Genomic DNA, 15,552 nt, shown 5'->3' on the forward strand with positions numbered 1-15,552 from the left:
TTAATCAAAAGTAAAATTCCTTTTTTGAAGTTCCTTTTTAACATTATGTAATTCCTGAAAAAAAAAATATATATATATATGTATATATTTTAAGAATCATTTGAATAAATTATATGTATATATTAAATTATTTATATGTAGAAACAATACGTATTTTTTTTTTTTTTTTTTTTTTTTTTTTTTTTTTGTCTTACTTTTAATAATTGTTCGTGACCATTTGGAATGTTATTAAAGTTGTATAAACTTATTGATATTGATATGACTGCATAGAGACCTAAGGCACTTACAAGATATAAGGGTATCTATAAAATAAGATATAAATAAAAGTACAATTTATTATCTATTGAATATATATATATATATATATATATATATATATTAATTCATATATTATTCTAATTATTTTATTTTATTTTTTTCATACAAGTATCCATTTCATTAAAGCATTTGATTTTTTATACTTGTCAAATTTATATATCCATAAAATTGTTGATAGGATAAAAATTAAGACGATAACCTTTCCTCTGGTTATCATATTGTAATGTCGTTATTAATGTTGTTTAATTAATTTATATATAATATGTGTTATATATATATGTATAAATTTATTTATTTTTCTCTTAATTTTTAATCATATAGTAACTACAAAAAAAAAAAAAAAAAAAAAAAAAAAATAGAAAAATTGAAACTTATATAAAAACTTTTTTTAGTTGTGTAAATACACATTATTATATATATTTCATATTGTATATAAATGAGTGCATACTATGGTGTTCTTAAACAAGTTAACATAATAACAGAATAGAATATATTCTCTTATTTTTTATTATTATACATATTTATATTTTTCCTTAAATTAATATTATTAAATATATATATATATATATGTTATATAGTTATTGTGAAAAAAGAAGTAATAATTGTAAACTTATAAATATAAAATTATATAAGTTTCAATAAAATAATGGATAAATTTTTTTTTTTTTTTTTTTTCCTTTTCTTCTATTTTGAGATAAGCTTTTGTGAAAATGATAAAGTAAAATTAAAATATATCTAAATAAAATATAAAAATGAAATTATATTTATTATGTTATTACATATAAATAATATAATATATTATTGTATTTTATGTTATTTATTATTTTTATTTATTTATATATTTTATTTATTATTTTTTCTCTTAATGCACTTTTATATATGTGTATAATATATTCTCTATTTTAATAAACATATATAAATGAATTATTTTCGCCCTAACCTATATGTTTATATATATTTTTGAAAAAAACAAAAAAAAATTATCTATTTATATTTTTCTTTTTATTCATAATTTATTATATATGAAAGAAAGAGGAGCTTTTTTCTGACAATGAACTACAAAATATAGGTGGAAGTGCAGGTTTGTAGATTATATTTTAAAAATAAAACAAATGGAGACATATACAAAAAATTGATATATATATTATTATATTTGTATGTATATTTAAGTGATATAATTTCGAATAAAATAAGTAGTATTTACAAAAATATAATTATTAATATATATATATATATATATATATGTGTTAACCAACATTATAGGTGATATTATTTCAAGTTCATCAAGAGCTCCATCGTCAAAAGGTTCTGACAACGTCCCCCCTAATGTGGATATAGCAGGAGATGTAATATAACCTAAGCATAATGCTATGTAGAAATAAATATGAAAAGGATATAGTGCTTTATGAACATATATATATATATATATATATATATATATATATATATATAAATATATATATACATTTTCTCATTTTTTTGAAATATGTAGTTATTAAAAGTAATGAAGCATATTCCTCCACCAAATGTAGAGTGTAAGACATAACGTATATTTCTTGATTGAAAATATAAATAATATAAATAATATATATATATTTTTAGTAAATGAGGATGAGTTCATTGATCCTGAAATTGTTTGTGAACGAGATTATGACAAACCTTGTCCTAATGTTAGTTATGGTTTTTATACATATATTATTTTTTGTTTTTTTTATAATTTTTCTAAATTTGATTATACATGTAGGATTATAATTATCTTGGCTCTGTTCATACTGATGATGATGAGATATGTGCTCCATCATCAACATATGAGGGTTAAAATAGTAAAGGAGAATAAAATTTATCTGAACGTAGTTATGGTCTATATTTTGTTTTCTCTTTTTTTTTCATTATTTGTTATTTAATTTTTTTTTTTTTTTTTTATTAGGACCTTGTAGTGGTGAAGAGTTAAATATAAAAAATATGTCTGAAAAGAGAAAAGAAAAATGGTCTATTAAATGTGAAACATATTGGCCATGCAAAAGATGTGTGAGAAATTATACATCCTTTTGTCCAGGTTATTTATATATATATATATATATATATATGTATATATATGAAGTAAGAATTTTTTTTTGTTTTTTTTAATATGTAGAAAATTGTACATATATTTATAAGTAATAAATATTTATATTTATTTTTATATATTTTTTTAATTTTTTAAAGAAAAATGGTACAAGGTTAAAGGTACCATGAGGTCATGCAAACCGCTAGATGATTATACGGGTCCCTGTATTTTTGAGATGAACTTCTCTGGTTATAATAAAAGAATGTTAGAAGATTGGAGTTTGAAATGTAAAGCCTGGTGGTAATATAAATATAAATAAAACATGATGGAATAAATATTAAATAAATATACATATATATGTATAATTTTTTATATTTATTTCTCATTTTTTTATATATACATATTGTTTCTTCTTGTAGGAAATGTGATCATACTATGTTATCTTATGAATGTCCTGATATGGATGTACCAATTACAGAGGCCGCTACAAGGTACGATGAATGATAAGTGATAAAAAAAAAATATATATATATATATATATATATATTTATATTTATTTATGTAAATATATTTTTCATATAAATAATGAATTTAGGTGGAGGTTGAAGAAAAATTATCATTGAAATTTAATTTTTTTTTTGTCCCTATAAAAGTGTCAGGATGCACATACATATACGGATTAGTTGTTATTTTATATTATATATATATATATATATATATATATATATATATATATATATATATAATATATATTTTTGTTGTAATTATTATTTTATATTTGTTTCTGAATTAATACCTTTTAATTTTATATGAATTTTTTTGGTGAAATGTATTTTATAGAATATATGACATGATGTATTTGTTAAAAAATAAAAAACATATAAATAAATATATATATATATATATATATATATGTATCTTCATTTTTATGATATATTACTAAAACAATTATGATTTATGGTTTTATAAGTTCATCCTTTACTTAAAGGTATTCAAAAAAAAAAAAAAAAAAAAAAACACGAAAAAAAAAAAACTATATATAATATATAAACAAATTGACAAAAAAAAAAAAAATATATATATATATATATATATATATATATATATATATATATTTATTTATTCATTTATATTATATCATTTTATGTTATATAAAGTCATGTGATACTAAAATATTTTGAATGTTTTTTTTTCTATTTTAGCTTTTTGTTCATTATCTTGTTTCTTGGTAATAGTAAAATTTTGTTTCTTTTTCAGTACAGTTCCCTGTTTTTCATTTGCTAATTCTTTCTCTTGTTTTTTTATTTGTTTAAGAAGGGCTTCATTAATTGTTTTTCTATTAAATTCTACAGCTTGTATGAAGGTCCATAATTCTTTAAAAAAATCTTGTACTTGGATAGTATTAATATCTTTTTCTTTATAACCTAGATAAAGAGCTATATCTTTAAATACAGTAAAGGTTTGATTATAGAAATTTTCTAGTTCAACAATTTTTGGTTCAACACTATGATAAAATTCTGTAAGTGCTTCACACAATGGATCTGTGGGTGTGTTTTTAGCTTGTTCTAGGACAGTTTTAATTTTATTGCAACCTAATTTTAATTTTTGTAAGAATGCATCGATAGTTTGTTTATCTGTTTTAATACTTTTTTCAATACATCTTAGTTCATCAATAATAGATAATGTTTCTTTACTTTTTTCAAAAATGATTTCACAGATATATTGTAATAAAGTTTTGACAGGTTTAGTACTAGATCTGATATCATTTAATTTTGACAAGGTACTTAATTTAAAACCAAAAGCATTACCTCTTTGTGCATCACCATAATTTAATGTATTACCTACATTAAGAATAGTAAATAGGATAGTAAATAATTTATTTGAATCTTTAATTGCTTCACATGCTTCTAATATATTTTCTAAAGGATTTAATGTATTTTCATAATTTTCTTTAAATGACAATGCATAATAATGTGATTCTAATCTTTGTTTTAATAAAGGAACACCAATAATAGCTGCTACATATTGTTCAGGTTTATCTACTAGGTTTAGATCCCCATTAGAATGTATATATTCTTTAACGATTTCGAATTCTTCAGGTGTTGGTACATATTGTAATAAAACTTCTGTATTATCTATATTAAGTATTTTAGGATTTAATTCCATAATAGCATCTCTAATTTCTTTAAATGTATAATTATTAAATTTTGATAAAGCAATTGACATATTATATTCTCTTTTAGAATCTGGTAATAATTGTATAACTTTTGGTTTTTTGATTTTGGTTTCTTTTTCATCATCTTTTTTACTAACTGCTTTTGCAAATGATTTTTCAACGCTTTCTTTTTCAATAGCAATTTTTGATATAAATTCTTTTTTATCTTCAAATAAGGTTCCTTGAATATCATTTTCAAATAAAGCTTCCCAAAAGAATCTTTTAGTTTTCCCTTCATCTTTTGCTTTAGTAAGTTTTGAAAATTTTGTTTTTCCAACTGCTAATGCACCTTTTACATTTTTTGGGGGTCCTTTCATAAAAGCAGGTGGCCCTTTCTTTCCTCCTTTAGCTTTTGGTCCTCCTTTACCTTTAGGTGTATCTTTTTTTGGTACAGATTCTTTCTTTTCTTCTTTAACTTCAACTTTCTTTTCAATTTTATATGACTCTTTTAATGCATTCAAATCTATTCCTGATATTAGATTTATGGAACCAGAACCTCCAACATTGCCAGTTCCGACTGAGCCTCCTGTTGTACCACCACGTCCTAACCCTAATTCTTTTAATCCTTCTCCTAATAAAAGTTTTTTTTCTACGTCTATTTGTTTTTGACGATCTTCTAGGGGTACATCAATCTCTCTGCACATTAATCCTAATTTTCTAATTTGTTCTTCTTCTATAGAAGATTTTGCTAATGCGAAGGATGTTAAATCAATTTGCCATGGTACAATAGCAATAACATTTTTATTTTCATTTAGTAAATGTACTACAGGTAATGTTCCCATAGAATCATCTTTTTCGTATCCAATTTTACAAAATTTTACATTTTTTAATAAATTAAAGGATAACTTATCATTTATACTTTTTGCATAAGAAACATCTTTATTAATAGTACTATTATTTCTTTTGAGTACATTATTATTTTTGCTATTATCTATTTTTTTAATTTCTTCATTCATTTTTTCAAGAGTATTATCTTTTACTACATTGATAAATTTTTTTGGAATAATTTTTAATTGCATCTTTTTAGATATGTTTTTTTTTGTTATATCTTCAGGGTTATTTTGTAGATTATTAATTAATGATATACTTTTATTTTTGTTTTCATTATCGTTTGATAATTGGATTTGTTTATTTTCTTCTTGGTTATTAGGAATGTTTTCTTCATTATTCTGATTTTCATTTGGTACATCATTTTTGGGAGAATTATCATTTGGAATATCATTTTTAGGAGAATTATCATTTGGTAAATCATTTTTAGGAGAATTATCATTTGTGTCTTTTGCTTGATTCGTATTTGAATTTTTTGTTAATTCCTTGTTTTGCATGGGTGGTTCTTTTTTAGGACCAACGTTTTTTTTAATTCCTATTAATTTTTTTAGAGTGAATGTTTTTCCTTTCATATTTAATAATTTTGGTTTTTCCATACCATGAGAAGATTGCGTTATGAACAAATGAGTTTTTTTATTTTTTTTTATATTTATATTATCATGTTTATCAAATATTGTATGATCAAAACGGTTTGAACCATCAAAGGTTTTATTGTCAAATAATAGATCATTTAGAGGTTTAGTTAATTGACAAATATTATCACCATTATTAATATGATTAATAATAATATTATTATTATTATTATTATATATTTGTGTTTCGTTTGTTGATATATGGTTATTTAAAAATTCATCATAAACATTATTTATTGCTGTTGCTTTCCTTTTTGTATTATTATTATTTTTTCTTTTCTTTGAAAAAAATGTAAATAATTTTGAAATATGTGTGTTTTTATTTGATGATAATAAGTGAGATTTTTTTTTTTTTTTCTTTTTTCCATCATTACTAAAATGAGAATGATCTTTATTATTTGTTATACCATCAATGTATTGTGGATCATCAAAATTTGCTTCATTAAAATGGTTATTATTAATATCATTAGGGTTACTAAAATTAGAAATATTAATACTATCATTTAAGGCATTATATATTTCATTATTTATATGTAATACATTATTTATATTTTCAATATTGTTCTTGTTATCATTTGCATGTAACATATTCATATTATTATTATCATCATTGTTATGGTATATATTTTTTTCCTTTCTATTGTAATTAATATTACTGGATACATAACTGTTGTTTTCTTCATTTTCGTATTCTACATTACTTTCATTATCCATTTTTTCATTTACTATTTTAATGCTATATATATTATTTGAATTATTTTTTTTATATTTATTATTCATTAAATTCGAATCTAATTCTTCTATAGAATTACTAGTTAAAAATATATTTTCTGAAGGAATTTCTGGTTGTTCATATTTCTCATATATATTATTATTATTATTATTATGGGTTATATTATTATCATTATTTTTAATGTATGAATCTTTCTCATTTTTATTATAATACATAATTGATACTCCATTTGTAGTATTTTCCGCGCTAGAATCTTTATTATTATATAATACTATATCCATATATTTTTCATTATCATACATATTCATCATTTCATCAAAAAATTCTTCGTTCTCACTTAATTCCATTTCTTCGACAATATTATTATTATTATTTATTATTATATATTTTTTTTCGTTAGTAATTATTTTATTATTATTCGATAACATAATATCATTTTGATCATTTTGATGATCATGCAATTCATGTTTATTACTATTATTATATATAGTTCCATTTAATTGTTTATATTTTCCTTCTTTTAATGACATTGATTCATTAAAATTGGAGGTATCAGATAAATTGTTATGATTTATATTTGTATCAATTATATTTTCCTCTTTTTTATTTTGTAATTCTTTTTGATTTATTATGCTTGATGCAATGCTGTTATCTGATAATACGTTGTCATTTTGTAAAAACTCATTTTCATCATATGTAAATTTAAATGATATATCTTCTTTATTTACATTTTTAATATTATTTATTGTATCCTTTAAATGTGAATGGATATGCGTGTCATTCGTTTTTATATATGATGGTTCATCTAATGTATGATCTTTTACATTATTTGTTGCTGAATATATTTTGTTTTTATTTTTATATATATTACTTTCTTTTTTATTCATCATATGATCCATTGTATATTGTGAAGCTTGTGAAGTATTATTATCTTGTTTTTTATTTATATAAGTGTAATTATCATCACTTGAAAAATTAGATTCAGAATGGGAATCAAATAATTTATATATATCTACAATATCGTCGTTAACATCATCATCATCATCTTCGTCATCATAGTTATAATCATAATTATTATTGTGGATAGATTTCTTTGTAATACCTATTATATTATTTTGGTCTTCTTTGTAATAATTTAGTTCACTTGTTTCTTGATCATTATGATCATCTGTTGATAGATAGCTACTAGAATATGATATATGATCAGAATTTGTACCATTTAAATGAGTATGTGTATTTTTTTTTTTTCTATTTTTTTTAATAATGTCATAATTTTTTATATGACTTAGTGAACTAACTGTACTACTTCGATTATATAATATACTTTTTTTGTGTTTTTTTTGATTACCTTTATTAAATTCCTTAAAGCTAGCAACCGTTTCGTTTTCATCATCATATGAAAAAATGGTTGAATTTGTGTAGTTATTAGATGGAACATCATCATCATAAATTTCTTTTTTGAAATTATCAAAAGAATATTGTTCTAATTTCTTCATATTATTTCTTAAATCCATTTTGATGTTAGGATTCATAGCTGATTTGACAATTGGTTCTTCTTTGAATTTTAGATTTCTGTTTGTTTTTTCTAAAGTATCAGCTTCATTTGATTTATTTTGATTGGTAGTTAATTCCAATTTAACGTTTGATTTATTAAAAGATGAGTTTATTTTGCTGAATTTTTTCAATGTATATTTTTCTCTTGAAAATTTGGAAGTAGATGTACTACTGGTATTATTATTATTATTAAGTTTAAAAATGTGTATTTTTTTCTTTGGTATTTTATTTTTAATAGCTTTATTAGCTTTATTACCACCCATAATCTGACTTAGTGTAAGATTTTTTTGTTCTGTTGGTTTTGATAATTCTATTTTGTTATTTATTTTGTTATCAGTTTGGTTATCCATTTTGTTATCCATTTTGTTATCAGTTTGGTTATCCATTTTGTTATCAATTTTGTTTTGTATTTTTAGTGCTATATCTTGATCTTTGACAATATTGGTTGCTTTATTTTTGTTTAGTTCGTTATCTTTTAAAATTGATATTTTTTTAGTTACAGTATTATCTTTGGATGTTATATTTGGAGTAGTACTTTTTAGGGTAATATTTGAAGGATGCTTTTGTATAATTTTTGGACTGTCATTTTGTTTAATAGATTTTGTAACATTTTGTGTACTAATATCTGATGTTTTGGATGTAGTATTTGTAGTACTTGAGATAACTGAGCTTTTAGTTTTGATTATTTCTCTAGATTGAGAAAATGATAATTTGGTTTCTTTTTTTGGATCATTTAATTTGAGGTTAAATTTTTTGGAAAAATTTGGTGCGTTGGTATTTTTCTTCAAATCATGTAATGGTGGTACTTTTTCATTGGAATTATTTAATACAGGTACATTTTTTTTTGAATGTTGTGAATCACTGTCGATACTTTCTACAAGGGAGTGATCTAGACTATTATTACTATCTGAGTTTGTCATATCACTTTTATCATGATCTGTAATATTATCTTTAAATTTTAGGCTGTCAATTGGGAATATATTATTAATACGATTATATCTGTCAAAATAGCTTGGGTCATTTAAAAGAATACAATGATGTATTGCTGGATTAGGTACAAGTAAAGGTGTATTATGGAATCCAAGCATGATATCGTCATTTTGATCTAATATAGGTATAAACATATCAAATTCTTTATCTAGACTTTCATATTTGTTAATAACTTTTCCTTGAGAATCTACAAAAGGTTCTTTTATATTCCATTCATTCAATAAAATTTTAGCATCTTCATTACATATCATGATAGGTTGATCATTTTGTAATTGTACATATCCTCTTTCCATTAATGGTATATTAACAATTGGTAAAATTTTCCTTTTGAATAATATAGCATTTTGGAAATCTTTACATTCTGATAATTTGATTAAATTTTTATCAACTAATTTTGTTTCTACAAATGGTAATATATATGTAGATGGAATTAATGTATTTCTCCATGAATCAGCATATAATGATTTGATTCTATTAATAGATGATGAATTAAGAAAAGAATTCCTAATAATTTGAAATTGTTTATTTGATTGCATATTTTTGTAAGCATCAATACTTGAATATGTTAAATCATTATATGTCACTTTACCTTGTAGGGTTAAAAAAGTTTTTTTATCACTTATGTTTTGATATGGATTTTTCGTTTTTATTGTAACTTTTTCGTTCATAATTTGTTCTATTAAATTAGGATGTACATCATTAAAATTGTTTGAAATATTTTTTAGTTTTTCACTAAATGTATTCCACCACATATTATTATCATCATCATTATTATTATTATTATGATGGGATTTATTTGTGTGATGATATTTTTCATTTTTTTTATTAATAAATGTGTCGTCAATTTTTTCTTTCACATAATTTGGTATGATAGGATAAGATGAATCTTGTTCTTTAATCGCTTTACCTGATTTGTTCATAACATCTTTCTCCAGTTCTTCAATTAGTTTTAAAGTCATAATAGTGTTCATATCATTGGGACCATAATAAGATTTATAAAAAGAATAAACTTCTTTATATAATTGCAAGGCCATTTTAAAATTATTTAATTGGTGCATAATTATAGCAAACGAAAAAAGAATATCTTGTATTTGAATAACATGTCTTGTTTTATGTATTCTCATTCTCATATCTACAGCAATAATATATTTATGTAATGCTTCAACAACATTTCCTGTTAGTCTATATAATAGACCTAAATTACAATAACAATCTGCAATAATTTCGCTTGGCTTATCAGCATTATAATCTCCAAAATACAATTTCCTGATATTCAAAATTTTTTCACAAAGTGTTAATGCTTTTTGATATTCTCTTATTTTTATATAAAAGGAGCATACATCATTTAATGCATCACTATAATTTAGACTATCATCATTATAACATTTTTCATTAATGTGTAAGTATTTCAAGAAATAGTTTTCTGCTTCATCATTGTTTTTATATAAGCTTAACATATCTGCAAATATGTAAAGTATATTTGCTAGTACTTGGATACCACACATTATAACAGGTTCTTCATAATTATTATTACCCGAGCTATTTGTATTATTTGTATTATTATTATTATTATTTATATTATCATTATTTTTATTGTTGTCTTCATTCTTTTTGGTGTTATCTAATTGGACTTCCTTTTTTAATCCTTTGTTATCAAGTATACCTTTTTTATGAGTATATAGCAAAGTGTTGTCAATTAAAAATTTTAATTCTTGAAGGTATGTTTTACCTTCTTCATATTTTTGTACTAACAAAAAACATTTGCATATTAAAATTAGTTCTGTGCTCATATCACCAGTTAAGTAATAACCGAAATATTTGGAATAATATTTTTTTGCTATCATATAAGAATGAATTGCTTGAATTAAACAATCAGAATATTTTTTATCATGATAACTATTTACAGCAAATAATCTTAAATCATTTCTAATATTTTGTATTTCACTGTATCCTATAGAATAATTAAAATTTTCCATATTTTGTAAAATAAAAACAGCTTCCTTTACTTTAATCTGTTCATCATTCATCCTTAATGAATCTTCAAAATTTATATTTTTCATTTTCATGCAATTTACATGTTTACAATTGGATGACTTCAAATCTATTTTTGTTAACAAGCTTAATGTATCCATATTTTTGTCATTTTCAATATCGTTAACAGTGGCTAGTTTTATAGTTTGGTTTAATTCCATTGTGTTTTATTATTACTATTATGATGTGTTTTTTTTTTTTTTTTTTTTGAATTTGTTAATTTTGGTTGCATATCACAAAAAAAAAAAAAAAATTGAAATAAATATAAAAATGAAATAAAATTGGTAAATAAATTAAGAAGAAAATAAAATAGACGGAAAAAAAAAAAAAAAAAAAAAAAAAAAAAGTATGTTATATTCCTACACAGTACATAAAAATGCACATAATAATATATACGAATATTTATATCATATTTGTCAATATTTTGACAAAAATATATATATATATATATATATATTAACCGTAAAAATAAATCATATCATGGTATGCTTCAATATATTGAAAAAGTATCAAACGATATATACAAAAAAATAAAAATGCCAACACATTTATAAATATTAATAAAAAAACAAATATGATTAAAAATAAAAATACAGATTTCAATACATATATGATTACTAAAAAAAAAAATTTATTTTTTAATATTTTACATTAGACAAAAAAAAAAAAAAAAAAAAAAAAAATTGTTAAATAATTGTCTAAAAAAAACGAAAAAATAAAAAAAAATGAACATGGATAAATACTTTTGGTTGAATATTATATGCAAAATTGTAGTTTTTAAAAAACATAATAATAATATATAAATAAATAAATAACATTTTTTTTATTTATATAAAAATAGATTAATTTATATGTTTTATTTTATTCTAACATGTGTATTTTTGTGTATTATATTACATATATAATATATACATATATATATATGTAAATTTATTGTTATTATATATATGTGCTAAAATGTACACTGTATAATATTTTAAAGCAGTGCTTAAATATTTATAAAATAATAAATATAATATATATTAATTACATATGTATGGTGTACTAAGAATATTTTTTTAAAAATAACATATAAAAAAAAAAAAAAAAAAATCTATATTTTATTTTATACATACGTATTATAATATTTAGCGCAAAATTGCTTTCAAAATATTAAGTTGAAAAACAAAAAAAATTTTAGTTTTTTTTTTTTTTTTTTTTTTTTTTATAATGCATCATTATATGTATATATTTACTATATTATGTGGGCAAAATAAGAAGATTTTTTTATTTATTATTTTTTTTTACATGATTTTTAAAAATTAATATTTTTTTCTTTTTTATTTGATTCATTTTTTATAATTATATTATATTATATTATTATATATATATATATATATATATATATTAATCTAATTATTTATTTATTTATACAAATATATATATATATTTTTTTATTTTTACATGATGAAAAAGTTTCCATTTTTATTTAACGATATTGGAGGAAAAATAATTGAAGAAAGAATTAAGTCCATTTTATTAAGAAGTGAAATGTTTCATAGATTTGCCTTAAGAACTTATGAGATATATAATGAAGTAAAGAATAAATTTAATAATATAGGGAAAAAATAAAATATGGCTATTTCAATAATAAGGGTTTTTTTTCTTTGTAAATATATGAATATATAAATAATATGTTTTTTTTTTTTTTTTTTTTTTTAATTGTATAATATAATAATATATATTAGGTAAAAATAAATATTTCTTTATATATTACACATATATATATATATATATATATATATATTTATATGTATATATTTTCCTTTTTGTTGTCTGGGTTATGCTTTATAAATAATGCCCTTATTTAAGTATGATATTAATGCAAAGGAAATAATTTTCAAGTTGAATAATTTTAATTTTTCTCAAACCATCCATTTTTGTAATATTCATATAAAATGTATGCCCTCAACTGGCATAAATAATTATAATATAAATAAAAACACATATATTAATAGAAAATTTATAGTGGGTGATAAGAATGTAAGACGTACAAATTGTAATATAAGATTGAGAAAATCAAAATATAAAGACATTGTAATCCTTTGGAATAAAGAAAAATGCGAGAATAAGAAAAAAAAAAAAAATGGAAAAAAATTATTTGTAAGTGGTTTTAAGAAAAGTGTTATTTTAAATAAATTTCATATTGATTTATTAAATGAAGAATTAAGAAATGTAGAGAATGAAATAAATAAGAAGTATTTATCTTCTAATGAGGAAAAAGAAATTATTTTAAGAGACTCTAAATATGCAAGTCAGAAATTTTATAAAGCTAATGAAGAAGAAATAAAAATAATTAGAAAAAGTGAAGGACAATATTATTTACCGATTGAATGTGAAGGTAGTACAATAATTCGTATTGTTAATATAAATGATAAAGTAACATCACCTATATTTAGATGTGTACGTAATAGTAAATTTGGTTTAAGAAAAAATGAAAGAACCTTTTTTTTTTATTATTCTACATTTATTTGTTCTTTTTTTTTTACAATGGGTGTATGGCAATATAAGAAGATGAAAAAAAAAAAGTTTTTAATTAATTACATTTCAAATAATTTAAATGATGAAATAATAGATTTAAATCTTACATATTTTCCATGGGTCAAAGATTATAAAACAATGAAAAATGAGTATACAAAATTATGTAGAAATTTGTTAAAATGTGAAAATAAATTAGTAGGTGGGTATAATATATTACGAAATATATATGTTAATGTATTATCGAATTATGAAAATTGGATAGATTATTTTAACGTTATAGGTAAGCATAAATATTATATTGAAACGAATGATTCAGTAAGTGGAAGGAATTATAATGAAATGGGAAATGAGAATGGAATGGAAAATGTATGTGTTGATAAAAATGAATTTATAAGTAATAATAGAAATAATTTATATGATAATATAAAAAGAAAAGGAAAAGAAGAAGTTAAAAATAAGGTTGAATATGTTACTTTAGATTTGAATAATATTGATAATATATATGAATGGTTAGTGAAAATAAGAAATGAAAATATTTTAATGAAGTTATATAGAAAATTTTTTAAAAAAAATGAGATTATAACAAATGATGAATTAAAAAAACTTGTTATTGAGAAATACAAATATCGTAAGGTAGAAATAACAGGTGTATTGGATACAACAAATGAAGTGTATGTAGGTCCAAAAATATATGAAAAGGATAGTAAGCAAAAATATTTTTATGTTATATGTCCCTTATTTTTAAAAAACGGTAATTGTATATTAGTAAATAGAGGATTAATATCAAATGATATATTAGAAGAGAAAACTAATGAAATTCCCAAAGTTGTGACAATAAGAGCAGTATTAGATCCAGGAGAATTATATGAATGTTCTTTTAAAAAAATAAAAAAATTTTCAAATCAAAGTAACAAAAAGGAGTCTTATTTTTATTATTATAATATTGAAGAAATTTGTAATTATACTAATATATCCAAATTTGAGGGAACAAGTTATTTTATTGCGAATGTATATGACATAATATTTCATGAAGATTATCTAAGTGATATACAAAAGGGTTATAATAATATATGTGAGGATAATAATAGCCCAGACAAAACTAATTATATTGACATAAATAATAAAATTGACATAAATAATAAAATTGATATAAATAAAGTTGATATTAACGAAGTTGATAGAGAAACACAAGAAAGGATAAAACGTTTAACAAAAGGGAAAAAGAATGAAATACAAAAAGATAATAATTATGTTAATAATGTGGATAATGAATATTTAACAGATATTCTATATAAAATCCGACCTTTTAGATATGATGAACATTTCATACATAAAAAGAAAAAGGATTATGTTAAATTTTATGCGGACGAATCTACACATTTTAATTATGCATGTCAGTGGTTCCTTTTTTCATTCCTTTTTTCAACTATATCTATATTTAAATTTGTACAATTAAAAAGGTGGGTGTTTTAAAATATACTTATAATGAATGATTTTATAAAAAAATATATACAAGAAAAAACAATGACATTAGGATAATATGTATATATATATATATATATATATATATATATATATGTATGTATTATTTTTATGTTTATTTAGAATAATATATATATATATATATATATATGTTTAAAAATTATATCTACATATTTGTTTTTATTTTAATATAAATATATAT

At 20.6% G+C, this 15,552-nt stretch overlaps 4 protein-coding genes across 4 annotated transcripts; 2 read left to right on the forward strand and 2 right to left on the reverse strand.

Annotated features, from left to right (window-relative positions):
* PADL01_0529800 (dolichol-phosphate mannosyltransferase subunit 3, putative) lies at positions 1-535 on the reverse strand (the record flags this gene model as incomplete). The annotated part of the gene is made up of 3 exons (XM_028680698.1): positions 1-54; positions 195-302; positions 425-535. The coding sequence occupies 3 exons, from the start codon at positions 533-535 to the stop codon at positions 1-3; spliced, it is 273 nt and encodes a 90-aa protein (XP_028537149.1).
* Positions 536-964: 429 nt separating this feature from the next.
* On the forward strand, positions 965-2,988 carry PADL01_0529900 (CPW-WPC family protein; the record flags this gene model as incomplete). The annotated part of the gene is made up of 10 exons (XM_028680699.1): positions 965-1,036; positions 1,348-1,399; positions 1,582-1,664; positions 1,811-1,853; positions 1,921-1,988; positions 2,063-2,132; positions 2,246-2,374; positions 2,524-2,665; positions 2,785-2,856; positions 2,961-2,988. The coding sequence occupies 10 exons, from the start codon at positions 965-967 to the stop codon at positions 2,986-2,988; spliced, it is 759 nt and encodes a 252-aa protein (XP_028537150.1).
* A 544-nt stretch (positions 2,989-3,532) lies between these two features.
* PADL01_0530000 (formin 1) lies at positions 3,533-11,509 on the reverse strand (the record flags this gene model as incomplete). The annotated part of the gene is made up of 1 exon (XM_028680700.1): positions 3,533-11,509. The coding sequence occupies one exon, from the start codon at positions 11,507-11,509 to the stop codon at positions 3,533-3,535; it is 7,977 nt and encodes a 2,658-aa protein (XP_028537151.1).
* Positions 11,510-13,184: 1,675 nt separating this feature from the next.
* On the forward strand, positions 13,185-15,341 carry PADL01_0530100 (conserved Plasmodium protein, unknown function; the record flags this gene model as incomplete). The annotated part of the gene is made up of 1 exon (XM_028680701.1): positions 13,185-15,341. One exon carries the CDS (start codon positions 13,185-13,187, stop codon positions 15,339-15,341), a length of 2,157 nt encoding a protein of 718 aa, XP_028537152.1.
* Between the last annotated feature and the right edge of the window lie 211 nt (positions 15,342-15,552).

Source organism: Plasmodium sp. gorilla clade G2 (genome assembly GCF_900097015.1).
Source record: "Plasmodium sp. gorilla clade G2 genome assembly, chromosome: 5".
Lineage (NCBI taxonomy): Eukaryota > Apicomplexa > Aconoidasida > Haemosporida > Plasmodiidae > Plasmodium > Plasmodium adleri (nom. inval.).